This window comes from Delphinapterus leucas, chromosome 12 (genome assembly GCF_059928025.1).
Source record: "Delphinapterus leucas isolate spDelLeu-1000000601 "Yukka" chromosome 12, BTC_Dleu_Yukka2, whole genome shotgun sequence".
Classification (NCBI taxonomy): domain Eukaryota; kingdom Metazoa; phylum Chordata; class Mammalia; order Artiodactyla; family Monodontidae; genus Delphinapterus; species Delphinapterus leucas.
In genome coordinates this window covers 46,753,545-46,768,185 of record NC_143140.1, presented here as the reverse complement: position 1 = coordinate 46,768,185, position 14,641 = coordinate 46,753,545, and the positions used below count along the sequence as shown (strand labels likewise).

Genomic DNA, 14,641 nt, shown 5'->3' with positions numbered 1-14,641 from the left:
TTTTTAAAATTCTGATTTAAACCAGTAACATTAGACTGTCAAAGGCTTTCCAAATTAAACCAATTCATCAGAACTATAAATCTGTTCAAGGATAGATGACTTTCAGAAACTATCTGGAAAATTCACAGTACCTTTCTCTTTGCTGCTTCAAAGTACATCAATACACAAAAAGCTATCCCTCTCAAAATATGTATGATTTTGGCTTATTGCAGTTTCCTGAAATTATCTTCTCTCTCTCACTCAGGGCCTCACCATATGCTATTCTTTTGGCCCTCTTTCCCTGAGATTAAGATTTTCCTGACTTCCCAAGACTGGGCTTGGGAAGCCCAGTGATAGCTGGGCTCACCCCATTGGGATGATAGCCATCCCAATGATATAGTACTATATGTTTAATGTGTGTACTGTGTAGTATGTTTAACCATTAGTTTAACTAGATAACAGTCTTTTCCACTGTTGTATACTTAGTACCTAACAAGGCTAAGTTTTAAGAAACCCATCTATTCTGCAACGTGAAGGATTAAAATCTAATTTGGTTTTCAGTCCATTGACAACACTTCAAACGTCGACTTTCCTCAAGAGGAATGACTTTTTAAAATCAAACAGTAATTTGTAAACAACTGATTGAATCTTTAAAAATACTAAATTTTGGAGATTTTTATATGTCTTTTTTCATATTGTATCCTTAAAGCCTGCAAAAATTCATATTTAGGAATACCGGGGATTCTTTCTCCTTTAGTCTCATACAAAAGGGATTTGACAACTCTCTTTGAAAGCCTGGCTTGCGGTGACATTTGACTGAGCAAATAAACCACACCCCTGTGCAATGGCAAACAAAGGTGAAATTGCATAGGGGTACCTAATCCATGCCGCGCGAGCCCACTTGAGAGAGCAGAAGCAGAGGCAGCAGCGCGGAGCACCCGGTTCCACAGCATCCTCCTTGCCTGGCCTTATGCTGCACCCTCCGACCCTCAGGATAGCAACCATTCCCAAATTCTCGCCTTAACGCGCCCTCGGGATTGGGCACCCGGACTAGTCCTTCCCACGCAGATTACTAACAGAAGTCCCTGGACTAAGGATACAGCCCTAGATGGCTTGGTTTCTAAAATCCCAGAGGAAATGAAGGAAGGAAAAATCCTGTCAAAGGAAAAGTGGCAACCAAGCCCACAGTGCTCACCAAACCGACGCTCTCCGTCAATCTCCGTCAACGCTAACCGTTGGCTCGCAGGCCGCCACAGGCTACGTCGCAGTGGCTCACGGGGGCGGTAGTTTCTTTCGCAAACAGAACGCGCCGGGGGCACCAAAACTATACTTCCCAGAAGTCAATGCGAGTACGCCCTGCCTTCTTAAGCCTGGGTTTAGCGTAATAAAGAGACCGTTTCTATTTTTAGGCTGACCTTAAATTTAGATTCAAGAACTTCCAGGTGTACGTCTGTGCTACACTCTCTGCCGTGCTTGTGTACTTCAGCTGTCCCTTATTTTCCTTTCCCCTTGTTCAGGCCAAAGAATCCAAACCTCAGAGCACCTAAAACGCCCCCCGGCGCAGCTTAACTGCCTTTTCAGGCGCATGCGCGCTGCCCGCCGTCACGCAAGCGTAACGGCCGGCAGCGGTTGGCGGCCGCGCGCGGACTTGGGGTCTGGAGGTAGCCCGTGGGAGGGCGGGGTTTTTTCCAATGGCTTTGCCTCCGCGGGTCGCGTCTGCTTGGGCGGGGAACAGGGCGCAGGGGCGGGGGCGGCTCCTCATTTGTGCCGGGCGGAGAAAGGGGAGGGGCTGGGGGGTGAGGACCCCATCTTCCCTCCCCGCTCCCGCCCTCTGGGCCGAGCCCCACCGATGGGGCTGGGCGAAGGGGCGGGCTCTGCGCCGTGGGCCCAGCCGCTCCACCAGCTTCGCTGCCCAGCTCCGCGCTCGGGGATTGCGGGGCCGCCCTGTGCCTGTCTGGCCTGGCGGGCGGTGGGCGAGGACGCAAGGATTGGAAAAGAAACGGCATCTGCCCGGGGAGTCCGGAACCGGCAGGCCGGAGACGCTTTCCCCCAACGCCACCACCGAGACAGCGGCTGCACGAGGCTGCCGACCCCCCGGGAGCGCCAGGGTCTCTGGCCGCCGGGGCCAGCAAGCCAGGGTTCGGCAAGCCTTCCCAGCCAGCGCCTCGCCGGGAGGGAGGAGCTGCGGAAGGCGGGGACTGGTGCCGGAGGAGGGGCGGGATGGGAACGCTCCCGAGAACACCGTGGCTGCACAGACAAAAAACACCGAATGGCTGGTGAGCGTTCAGCTGTTACCAGCCTTTTTGGGCAGAGTACGGGTTTGACAGCTCCACAACGTGAGGATATCCGCTGACGCCGAGAGACGGAGGAGAACACTTTCCCGACACTGCCTGTCCAGCAAAGCCAGCGCTGTAAGGTTTCAACTTTCCAACTTTTTTTCTCAGTCTCTGACCAGAAGACTGCCCCTCCGGGCAGAAGGAGAGGGCGAGCTCTATCTTGTAGATCGAAGACACTTCTGCCTCCAAATGTCACCCAGACGTATGTTTTCATGACGATTCGAGTTCTCTGATTTTATTCTTACATTTCTCGTTTTAAAAAATGCAAAGTGCTTTGGGGGACATGCTGAAAGGTAACTGAAGACAGCAAAGAAAAAACTCCAATTGTCATGGCTGAAGGAGAGAATGAAGTGAGATGGGATGGACTGTGCAGTAGAGATTCAACTACTAGAGAGACAGCACTGGAAAACATTAGGCAGATCATTGTGAGAAAAACCGAGTGTCTTCGTTTGGTGAAAGAGACACCTTATCGTCCAGCAGACGGCCTTTCAAATGCTGTTTCTTTGGATGGATTGAATAAGCTTCTTGCTCATCTGCTTATGCTTTCTAAGAGGTGTCCCTTTAAAGATGTAAGAGAGAAAAGTGAGTTTATTCTGAAGAGCGTCCAGGTAAGAAATAGCATTATAAGTACAACTGTTTATCTAGTAATGTGAAGTTTTACTTGCAGATATTCACTTTGTATTTGCTTCAAATAGGTTGTTATAATTTGAACCACTCAACATCTTAAATTTAGACTGTTTTGTAAAACATTGAATTTGGGGTTAAAATTGGACAAGGTGAACTAAAGTAAAAGTAATTTTCAAATACAACTAAACAAGTATTGTCTTTCTAGAGAGTATTAGCAGAAATGCATCATTCCTCCATTGGGAGATTGGGATTGACATATATACACTAATATGTATAAAATAGATAACTAATAAAAACCTGCTGTATAAAAAAAATTTAAAAAGAAATGCATTCATCCTGGGCAAAATATGTGAAAATTACAGTTAATTACAGATAAATACTTACTTTTCTTTATATTCATTTTTATGTGTTGTTGGGAAGTGTAGCCAGTATGCTTTTCACATTGCTACAGTGTTCTCTGTGGAAAGTTTCACGTTTAAAACCCTCTAAAATGATAAAGAAATATTTCCTAGTCAGCTTGTTCGAGATAACTGGTGAAACAATTTCCTCTTGTTCTTAAAAACAAAGCAAAAAGCCCGAGAATCTGTTCCCTAAATGCAACCTTTTTTTCCTGAAAGAATTATATAAAATAATAAAAGCCCATGTTATAAAGGAGCTGACATCTGCAGATTGAAGAATTGGATTCAGGTTGAGTGAATGGTAGACTGTTATGGTCAGTTACTTAACTAGCTTTCTCTGTGTTTGCCTAAGTTGTTTGATTCTTTTTTTTCACATACATACCTATTTAAGTTGTGAGTGCAAAGGATAAAGGATGTTATAGTTTTCCTCCTGTTTGTACATATTCAATTTATCTTGTTTTATTAGATTTATTAGAAGGTTTTTTTAAGGGAAAGATTTTTAGATATTAAGAATTGTCAGAAATGGTCTTTAAGCTTATCAGTCTAAATTACTCAATCCACATGTGTTCAAAGTCACAGTATGAGAAGTTTTTTAAATTTATAATTTACTTGGGTATATATGTCAGCTAAGATGAACAGTTTTTCTATTCTGGTTTGAATTCAGTTTAAAGCAACAGAAAAATAATGTGTATAAAATGAAGACTCTAAGATCTCTGGATATTTCTTCTCACAAACGCTGTGGAAACAATAGTTACAATTTATATTTATCCAGAGTTACTAGAGAGGAATTATTCTAGTACTTGAAGTTTACCTCTTTGAGCATCAAAAGTTATTTCTCTATCTCTTAGTGTAGTGACTACAACAACCGTTTTTTTCATAATGGGGTCATCATTATGCACATCAAGCACATACTCTTGTACAGCTGAGGGTGGAATGTATATGTAGGACTGTATGATACATTTTGTTTGAATTTGTGTGTTCAATTTTTATAGTCTTTCTGTTCCTTACCTTACTGTTGGTATACTTCACTTCAGTCTCTTCCTGAATCTTTTATTTTGCTACTTTTTTTATATTAGAATGGGAAACGAGATAACCAGTTTTGTTAAGAGTTAGATTGAAAACAAGTAATTAGGTTCTGGGGAGTACAGGGTCAAAGGACTAACATAATGGTAAGTAAAGTGGTACTGGTGTCAGACCTGGGCTCAGGTTCTCCTCCTTTATTAATATACTGCATACCCTTGAACGAGTTAAGTTACTTGACCTCTCTTAAGCTTGGATTTCCACATCTATAAAATGGTAATAATAATACAGAGGTGTATTACTATAATAAATAATATAAATTATGATAACTGAGATGTAAAGTGCCCCATATGTAATGGATGCTGCTCTCCCCTTTCATAAAAGAAATACATGGACTGTGTGATATGTATTTCAAGACTCATTCATCCTGCAAAAGGATTCAAGAATCTCTACTGTGAAGATTTCCCATCAATTTATGCCTTCTTTCTCATCTCTGCATCTATGCACATTATTCCAGCTACAATTCTAACAGGCACTTTACTTATATTGGGCTATAATCACATGTTTATGTGTCTGTCTCTCCCAGAGCCTGTGTGAGAGACAGAGCTCCTCTCCCGGAGCACAGGCTCCGGACGCGCAGGCTCAGCTGTAAGTTCTCAAGAGTGTTGACTGGGACCTGGAAGCTACTAAATAAATACTGTTTCTTAGTCTGAATAGATGAAGTTACTAGATTAGGGAGTTTTCATCCCTACATCATTCATTCATGCCTTCATTCAACAAATGTTAATTGAACCCCTGATGAATGCCATTCTAAGAACTGAGAATCAGTGGTAACAATTTTGACATTCTACTGAAGGGAGACAGACCATAAACAAATAAACAATATAATTTTAGATAGTAAAGGAAGACTTCCCTGAAGAGATGGCATTTAAGCAGAAATGAATAGATATTATCCAGGCAAAAATGAGATTTGTGAGAGGGACATTCCATGTATAGGGAATAGTGTGTGTGAAGGCCTCATGGTAAGAGAGAGCAGGTGAATTTAGGAGTGGAAAGTAATGCAGTGTGGTTGGAGCATACAGTGTGAGGAGAGTGTGAAAGTTTAAGTACATGCTCTGGAGTCAGACCTGAACTCTACAGCCTTAGGTAAGTTACATAATCTCTCCTTGACTCAGTTTTCTCACCTGCAGAATGAGGGTGATGCTAATAGTTCCTGCCTCACAATGAGAATAAAATGAAATAATGCTTATAAAGCATAGCACAGTGCCTAGCACATAAGAAACACCCATAAAGTTAGGAATTCTGTTTTTAGGCAGGAGCCAGAGAACAGAGGATCTTGTGGGCCATGTTAGGAGTTGTAGGCTTTATCCTAGGAACAATGGGAAGCCACTGAGGGGTGTTGAGCAAGATGGTGACATGATACATGGTGTATTAGAAGCATCACTTTGGAAGCAATTTGAAGAATGGATTTCAGGGGTCGAGAGTGAATGTACAACAGTTAGGAGGTTGTTCACTAGTCCAAAGCAAAAATGGTGGAGTAAGATGTAGTGGGCAAAGTGGAAAAAGGTGAATAGATTTGGGAGATAGCTAGGAGTTAGAACCTATGGGGTATAGTATTTAATTGGATATAGGAGATGAGGAAAGTAAAATCAAGGATGGCTCTAAAGTTTCTACCTTGAACTCCTTGGTGAATAATTAAGTCATTTCGGGAGACAAAAGAGTGGTAGAGGGTCACTTGAGGGGAATGGTGAGTTCTGTTTTGGACATGTTGAGATTAAGTTGCCTATGATAAATCTGATTAGAAATAGCTCTTAAAGGGATTTCTGCCCCTGCCACCACTGTTCTACTGCTGACATTGTTATCTCTCACTTTTCTCAACCACCTTTATATCCATCCTCCACGTAATTGCAGAGCTATTTATCTAAAATAAAAAGCTGACCATGTTTCTCTCCTCCCTAAAATCCTTTAGGATAGAATCTAAACTTAAGTATGTTACTTAATGTCCAGCATCATCTGGCGTCCACTTAACGCTGCAGCCTCACTTCTCACACTCTAGCACCAGCCTCACAAGGGAAACAAAATAATGTAGTGCTCTGTAATGCCTTCTGTTATTCACTAGTAAGCAGCAAAAGCTGAACTGCATTTGCAATTCTTGCAGCTGTTCCTGAAGGGGCCCTTAATTGCTATAGGTCAGCTCAGAGGAGTATGGTCAAGGAGATATGGTAGGGTGGTGGTAGGATGGATTCAACTCAGAATGGCTAAACATGTAAAAAATTGGCACATTGAGAGATAGCATTCTCTGTTTGTATTCCTGTTCTCAATTTATTGATTTCAAGTCAGCATACTTAAATCTGTTCAACACATTTTTGAGAACTATTCTGTGCCAGGCACTATAGTCAGGACTGGAAGATCAATTAGATTTGTTCCCTGTTTTAGAGGAAGGTCTTCTGTTCTCATAGGAGGTTTTAGTTGTGCTGTTTGTTTGTTTGTTTACACCCATAATACCTTTTGGATATGCTTGATTCCCTAAGCAAATGAATGGAGTGGCCCAATATACTATTATAGTCCACTGGTGAGCTATTGTCTTTATGATACATGTAATTAAGGGGGAAAATGTGAGTATGTGTATATTCATCAAAACATTATGAGGAGTATCCAAAATAGCCAAGTACTTTTCCAAAAGTCATTTGATCCTTTTCATTTCTATACCATGACAAAGGAAAACAAATTTTCTTATATGCCTGTCAGCAATTAACACTATCTGAAAGTAACTTGGCTTACGGTAGAAAACTTAGACCAAGTAAGAAGTATTTATCTTAAGTGGGATGGAGGAGACTTTCATTTAGTGAAGTGATTGTTACCCCCCAGGGAGAAATGAAACTTTAGTTGTTGGGTGTGGTGCATATTTATAGTTGTAGAGTTGCAGTTGGAGTATCCAGTTGGTATCCATTGGGTAATATATAGTTTGTAGGTTTAACAATAAGAGGTTAGTAAACCTCCTATTGTTCGCATAATGAGTCTGGAAGTTAGGCTATTTCAAGCCTGAAAGATTGATTCATTAGCTGAACTATGTTACCTTTTTGCCTTTTATCTATTTGTTCTCCAGGCACCATGTGTAGTCATTGACCATTTGCAGATAAGAGGAAAAGAGTTTTTTCCCATGCCTCTATTAGGGAAGAAAAGCTTTCCCCAGAAACCTTCCAGCAGACTTCTTCTCAGTTTCTATTGACCAGTGTCACATGCCCTTTACTAAGCCAGTAACTGGCAAAGAAATTGGGCATTTCTGTTTTTGGTTTGGATTAATCCACATTCAGCCCCTAAGAGCCAGAAGAGCCCCCATCATGTGAACAAAGGTTTCTGTTGGTGAGGAAGAAGAGGGACAGAAGACAGGTTTAGTCAGAGGCTGCCAATAAAACTGATATCTAACTAGGTAATATATTGCTTTGGTCTAGTTATAATTTAGATTCTATTAGATTGGAAATGTAACTAATTTATAATGATGCTATAAAATATAACAGATTCGGAACATTCTAGAAGCAGATTTGGCCTTTTAAGATGATTGTTTTGTTTTTATTTCTATTTTACTGCCGTGTCTAGTCAAAGCCAAAAATTTAAGGTAGTCCATCTCAAACATTCACTGCTGACTCTTAGGTATCACAGCAAATATGAAAGTCCTCTTTCAGTGTTTACACTGAGCTTCTCTCTTCCATATCCACTGTTTTTTGGCCTTCCTTATTTTATTGATACACTGAGAACTCAGTCCCTTTCCCTCAGAAAGCCACCTGGCTTGCTTCTCTCCTCAGTGCTTCCTCTTATTCCTATCTTTGACCACTTTCTTTCTTTGCTTTTGAGCTCAGAGGAGAATACTGTTTACCCTCAGGTTGTCTGGGCTTCTTTGGAAGAAGAATGTAAAGAAGTTGAAGGCAAATCTTTAACTTTTTTTTTTTTCTAAATGGTTTGAAAACAAAGTAAAAAGCCTATGTTCTTTCTACTCACTGGCTTACAGGATGAATCATACCTACACTATCTACCCTCAGTGTCCTCTTCCTTTGTTCTGACTTTTAAGAAAGATTGAAACTAACACGGATACTCTTTTTTTTTAAGTTTTCAGATTTCAAATATTTTATTCCTGTTACAGTGCCCCAAATGGTCTTTAGCATGGAAACAAACAAATAAAAAACCAGAATGATCAATTTTTAAAATATTTTTCTAACATTGTTTTTGTTTATAAATGAGATGTAGTGTTTTGTAGGGAAATGGGATGTTAAACACTTGCCTATTAGACTTCAATTTAAGGTCATGGGTTGTTTATGTCAGGAGGACTCCCTGAAACAATAGTTTAGCTTAATTAGAATTATTTTCTTGTCTTTAATACTGTGTGCCCTTAAAGTGCTATACAGATCATTCTTGGAGTAAAAGAATTTGGAAATAGATGTGCTCTTCTCTTTGTTTTAGGTTTATATTTATTTTCCTTTTGTAAGCCATTAGAAATTTGCAGGATATCTTTTAACCAATTGAGTAGATAATAACTTAAACAGCCAACTTAAGGATTTGTTGAAACTTTGATGTGACAGAAAGTAGCTGTAGAATCTTCGGTTTGATGAAGGATTATTAATCACTTAGAACTTTGAAACAATGGGGCCCTATTTGGTGTTATGTCTTAATCATAAATAATTTCATATCTAAAAACAGTGTTTATGAGTAGCAAATTAGCATGTACTGGAGGAACCAGAGGCACGGGGAAATTTTAGAATTTGTGGAAGGACAGGGGAGATGCTGGTGGAGGGAAGGCAGTACTTAAATTGCATAAAAGGATGAAAGTTATGCTGGATGTATATCAGCACCAAGCAAGCCTCGCCACCAGTTATAATCTCTTCTTTGTCACAGTTTCTCAAATCAGTCTGTTTTTTTCACACCATGATAAAATATTTACTTTTTTTTTTTTTTTGCGGTACGCGGGCCTCTCACTGTTGTGGCCTCTCCCGTTGCGGAGCACAGGCTCCAGACGCCCAGGCTCAGCGGCCGTGGCGCACGGGCCCAGCCGCTCAGCGGCCATGGCGCACAGGCCCAGCCCCTCCGCGGCTTGTGGGATCTTCCCAGACCGGGGCACGAACCTGTGTCCCCTGCATCAGCAGGCGGACTCTCAACCACTGCGCCACCAGGGAAGCCCCAAATATTTACTTTTTAATTGAAGTCAGTAGAAAATAGGATTTACTTTGACCCAGCTTTTGTAGATCACATTTATTACATTAAGAGAGAAAGACCTTAATTGACCTTGATGACATGAACTACTACTTCAATTACACTAGCACAGTAAACTCAGGGGCATCTGAGGGTTCTTCAGAATATTTGATGATGGTATTACTAGGGGCAATGGGTAGACTGGAAGTTTAAGTCACACTATGGGAACATTATTTTATGCTTTGCTTTTTTTCCTGTTGGTTACTACACCAAGTTAAACTAATGTCAATAAAGATACATTTACCATGACATTTGTATATAGAAAAACAGTCTTTTAAAACATGCTTGTTTTTTCTGAAATTGAGTTATTTGTAGTGAGGTGGATGGACCTAGAGTCTGTCATACAGAATGAAGTAAGTCAGAAAGAGAAAAACAAATATCGTATGCTAAACACATATGGAATAAAAAAAAAAGTTTCTGAAGAACCTAGGGGCAGGACAGGAATAAAGACGCAGACATAGAGAATGGACTTGAGGACACAGGGAGGGGGAAGGGTAAGCTGGGACGAAGTGAGAGAGTGGCATGGACATATATACACTACCAAATGTAAAATAGATAGCTAGTGGGAAGCAGCCACATAGCACAGGGAGATCAGCTTCATGCTTTGTGACTACCTAGAGTGGTGGGATAGGGAGGGTGGGAGGGAGATGCAAGAGGGAGGAGATATGGGGATATATGTATACATATAGCTGATTCACTTTGTTATACAGCAGAAACTAACACAACATTATAAAGCAATTATACTCCAATAAAGGTGTTAAAAAATATTGCTCAAAGAAAAAAAAGATGCTTGTTTTTTAAAAAAATGCTTTTTCACTGAAAATACTTAGGGAGTTTTTGTAGGATAGCTGTTAGGACCATTTATTGGACTTTCACAATAGGTGTTTTTATTGTTGAAAGCCTGTATACTGCTAGTAGACTGTCACCATTTGTGACATGTTTCAGTTTATATGAAAAAGACTTGTGAAATTTGGCAACACAAGAATCATGTCTTCTCATGTTCTTATCTCTTTTCTATAATTACTTATAGAAAAATCTAATAAGATTGCAATGAAATATGGAATTACTTTAGAAAAATGAAATACTTTTAGTTTTATGCTTTCTTTAAATCCGACTTTTTAATTTTAAAAGGGAAAGGTCTTCATAGATTTTTAAAATATTATTTATATTGTAAAATTACCTTCAAACAACTTCCTAAGCTTTTAAACCATACTAAAGGAAAATAAAATTCATGGTGTGAGTTTTGTTAGTTATATTACCCAAATCAACTTTCATATATACATATTCATTAAATGAATAGTATTAATATTTTAACTTAAAAATTGTTTAAATTGACATATACATATGTATTTTATATATATATAAAATATGCACATACATACATATACATATGCTTTCTTAAATAGCTAGGATAATTTGTCAATTCTATGTGTAATATTCAGTAAAGTCTAATTAGAATCTTAGTTTACCCCACTAAAAATGAGCATTTACTGTTTTCACACTTCACTGTTTGACAAGCATTGCACAGTCGTCTTTAAACTTGACATGATTTCATTTTCTAGCAAGTTGGCAGGTGTTAGCTGTCTATAATTATAACTGAGTAATTTTTCAAATGCTATTCATAGCCTAAACACAGTAAGAAATTCTTCCGATCATGTGATAAAGGCCAAGCCTTGCAAAATAGTGGTAGAATGATATGATCAGTGGTACTGAAGGACATATTTAGAGAAGCTTTTCAAAAGTAAAAAGTGATTTAAATGATAGGGAGACGGGTTTTCTCACAAAATAAGATCTCTCAAGGTCATTGATAGTGATTACACCTCACCAAATTAAGGTGTGTCTATTTTTTCATCTAACAAGTAATGTATACATTGGCAGTCTTAAATTATAAAATATTAATCTATATTCAGTTTTCTTGATGACAGAGATTCTGAACATAAGAAATAATTGAAATTTTATTGAGGCAGTATAGATTTTACCACTGAACGCACTGAATATTTCTTCTCATTTCATTCATGAGGTATTTACTGTGTACCTACTATATGCCAAGCGCTGTGCTTATCTATCTTTTGGCATATCAAAGAAAAGGCTGTAAGCCTCTCTTAATTTTAATCATTATTCTACTTTAAAAACAAAAGAAGCTTTTGCTTTTTCTTGATTTTTTTTTTTCTTTCTAACCATCTATTTTAAATATACAGAGTCTCACATTGACTAGAGATATTGCTTCAGAAGGGTTTAAAGATCTTGGATTTTCTTTACCAGCCATGAATAAATTAACCTCTGTAGTCTGTTTCCTCATCTGTGAATTGACATAATTTTAATATCTGCCTTGTGATGTGATTATAAAAATTAAAGGAGATCATATTGGTAAAGCATTTTGTAAACTTTGATATACTGTACAAAGTTAATTACGAATAAACTTTTTGAGACTGTTTACTTATTGTAATATGAGGATAATAATACCACTCTCACAGGGTAGTTTTGAGAATTAAGTGAACAGTAAAGTATGTAGAAGTGGGCCTGATACACAGTAAGTGCTCAGTAAATATTGGTGAAGATGGTGATGAATATTGGTGATAATAAAGAAGATGATGATGAACTTGATCTAGGTCTTTTAGCTAATGAGTCAAACTCCAAACTGGCATTACTTTAGGATTTTTCTGTTTAGAGTTTAGGATTTTTATGTATTGACTTATAATTGACTTTCATATATCCCACTCTTTGTATCCACATGTATTTACACCCCTAATTGCCTTTTGTACAGTAAATTTTAATATATTAACATATTAATGCTATGTCCAACTTTACCAAAGGATGCTTCTAACCAACCACTGCCTCAGGGTAAGTGGTGGACTTACTCAGAATTTTGCTCCGTTGGTGATGGCAGATCTGTAGCATCCATCCCCTCCTTGGAGTTCAGCACCATTCTAGTATGTCAACATGGCACCAGTAGGGAGGGGTTGCAGGCAAACAGGTGCATGTGTCATCCAGGGGTCAAGTGTACATGGAGAGGTCCATTGCCAAGGCCTGTGCTTTAATACCTGGACAGCAATAAAGAAGCATGCTTAAACCATGGGCTTTAGAGTTAGTGAGATCTGGCTCTAAGTCCTACTCTGCCAAGCTTTGTGACCTTGGGCAAGTTATATAATCTGCTTAAGCCTCAGTTCCCTCACAGAGTTGTGAGGATTAAATGAGGTAACATGTGCAATGTTTACTGTAACTCAGCACTCAGTGAATATTAACTATTAGTATTCTGTTCTGCCCTCACAGTGCAGTTGGGGGAGAGGAGATGGGAAGTTGAGCCCTCTGGCACCATATGCCCTTTAGGGTACCCCAAGTCTCTGGGCAACTGGGAAAGTTTTCACCTACTTTCCAGGTCCCTTGGCCCTAGGGAATAGCATCCTAGAGGAAATAGCACCTCTAGGAACCAAAGTAAGGGTTTTATAAACATTGTTTTAGCACTCTGGGAACCGGATTCCTCCCCTGATACAATGCTCGTCTATTGTACCATTTAGGAACATCTGACTCTCCAATGTATCTTCAGGGGTAAAAAATGTAGAAAAGCAAATGATGACTTATATGCCAGTGCTGTCAGTAAGCAGCTGAACCCTCTGTGCCTAGTCGATTCATGTCTGATACTTCAGGCAAATTTGCTGCAGAGACTGCCTGCCTTGATGGTCTGCTGAGGAGATTAAAGCTGCACTATCAGTGTTCCTACTCTGCTTCCCGCAGTGGGAGCTTGACATATTAAGCAGAAAGTCCCCAAAACAGTCCTTTCACTCTGGCCGGATAACTGGCCTGGCCTAGACTGCTTGATATGATTTTAAGAACAAAGTAACTAAGCAAAGATTACATGGCCCAAAAGATACCCCAGAAGTAACAGGGCTTGAAGAGATTTTGTATCATGTTTGATTTCTTGAATTTGCTTCATAGGGCATGGCAGGTGTCTTTGGGGCTCCTCCTGAGCGCCCATGCCTGCCCCGCTTAGAATCTGCCACACATTGGGACAAAGTTACCTTAAGTCATTTTCAGCAGTCTCTTAATCTTTCTAGTTTCGAAGCATGTGTATTTTTGCATGTAATAAGAATAGGCATTCTGTATGCGAAACCTAGTTCTTAACCCTTTTCATATATTTTTAACCCTTTTTATTTAATCTTCACCACAACACTGTAAGAGTAGGTATTATTAGCCCCATTTTATGCATCAGGAAAAAAAATCAAGGCTCAGATAGGTTAAATAACTTGCCCAAGGTATCATAGCTCAGTAAGAAAAGGAGCCAGGTTTCAAACCCAGGCTGTGAGACTCCAGAGTCCATGCTTTTCATCATTATACTGCATTATCTGAATAAAAATTTAATATGTTTCCTATTAAAATATATATTACTTTCTTTTCCAAATTATTTTTCCTTCAGGATGAACTGTAAACCTTTGGTTTCTAGGAGAAACCACATTCTCAGATGTTATTAAATTGCATATCAAATTCCTATTTAAACCCTGACCCATCTTGAAATTGCATTTGAACTCTATTGAATCTTTGTGTTTCACTGTGGCATATAATTTTCATTATGTTGTCATTATAAATTTCAGCTGATTGCAAGAAGGTGGCTAAGACTGTGATCTTGGAAATATGATATATAAAAGGCTTATCTTTACATTAAGAGATTACCAAGTAAGATGATTTCTTTAGTGAACTGCCTGAAAGAAAATTTGGTATATTTCCGTGAGTAATAGACTCAAGATTAGCTTTGAATGTTAAAAGAGCATTCTCCTAGCTAGTTCATTGTTGCCATGACAATGCTGGCAGTGTGAGTGCTGTAGTAACTCCTTGCAAAGATCTTATTTTAGACCCTAACGTTTGCAGTGCTGAACATCCCCTTCCCCGCCCCACAAGTAGCGGAAAAGTACTGGTTTTATAACTGGCTTCTGGCTTTGAAGCAAGACTGCACTATTGTGGGCTTAAAAAAATAGTGTAGGAGTGTTGAGTATTTTTCTCGTGGATTATAAACGTTTGAAATTTCCCAAAATATTGTATTGCGTTACA

The 14,641-nt window shown here is 39.2% G+C and overlaps 2 protein-coding genes across 6 annotated transcripts in view; one reads left to right on the top strand and one right to left on the bottom strand.

The window, feature by feature from the left end:
• CEP57L1 (centrosomal protein 57 like 1) overlaps nucleotides 1–1,598 on the bottom strand; it is a 61,420-nt gene extending 59,822 nt beyond the window's left edge. The window contains exon 1 of one of the 3 annotated variants that reach the window (XR_002642011.3): nucleotides 1,175–1,372. The gene's annotated coding sequence lies outside the window, so the exon portion shown is untranslated. Of the gene's footprint in view, nucleotides 1–1,174; nucleotides 1,373–1,394 lie in introns of those variants that run through there. The other 2 variants (XM_022554001.3, XM_030760295.2) reach the window with 2 other exon arrangements.
• A 157-nt stretch (nucleotides 1,599–1,755) lies between these two features.
• Nucleotides 1,756–14,641, top strand: part of SESN1 (sestrin 1) — a 105,930-nt gene continuing 93,044 nt past the window's right edge. The window contains exon 1 of one of the 3 annotated variants that reach the window (XM_089921929.1): nucleotides 1,756–2,923. In XM_089921929.1, the coding sequence (XP_089778055.1) occupies nucleotides 2,645–2,923 (279 nt within the window). In that variant the 5' untranslated portion in view covers nucleotides 1,756–2,644. The remainder of the gene's footprint in view (nucleotides 2,924–14,641) is intronic. The other 2 variants (XM_022553975.3, XM_022553983.3) reach the window with 2 other exon arrangements.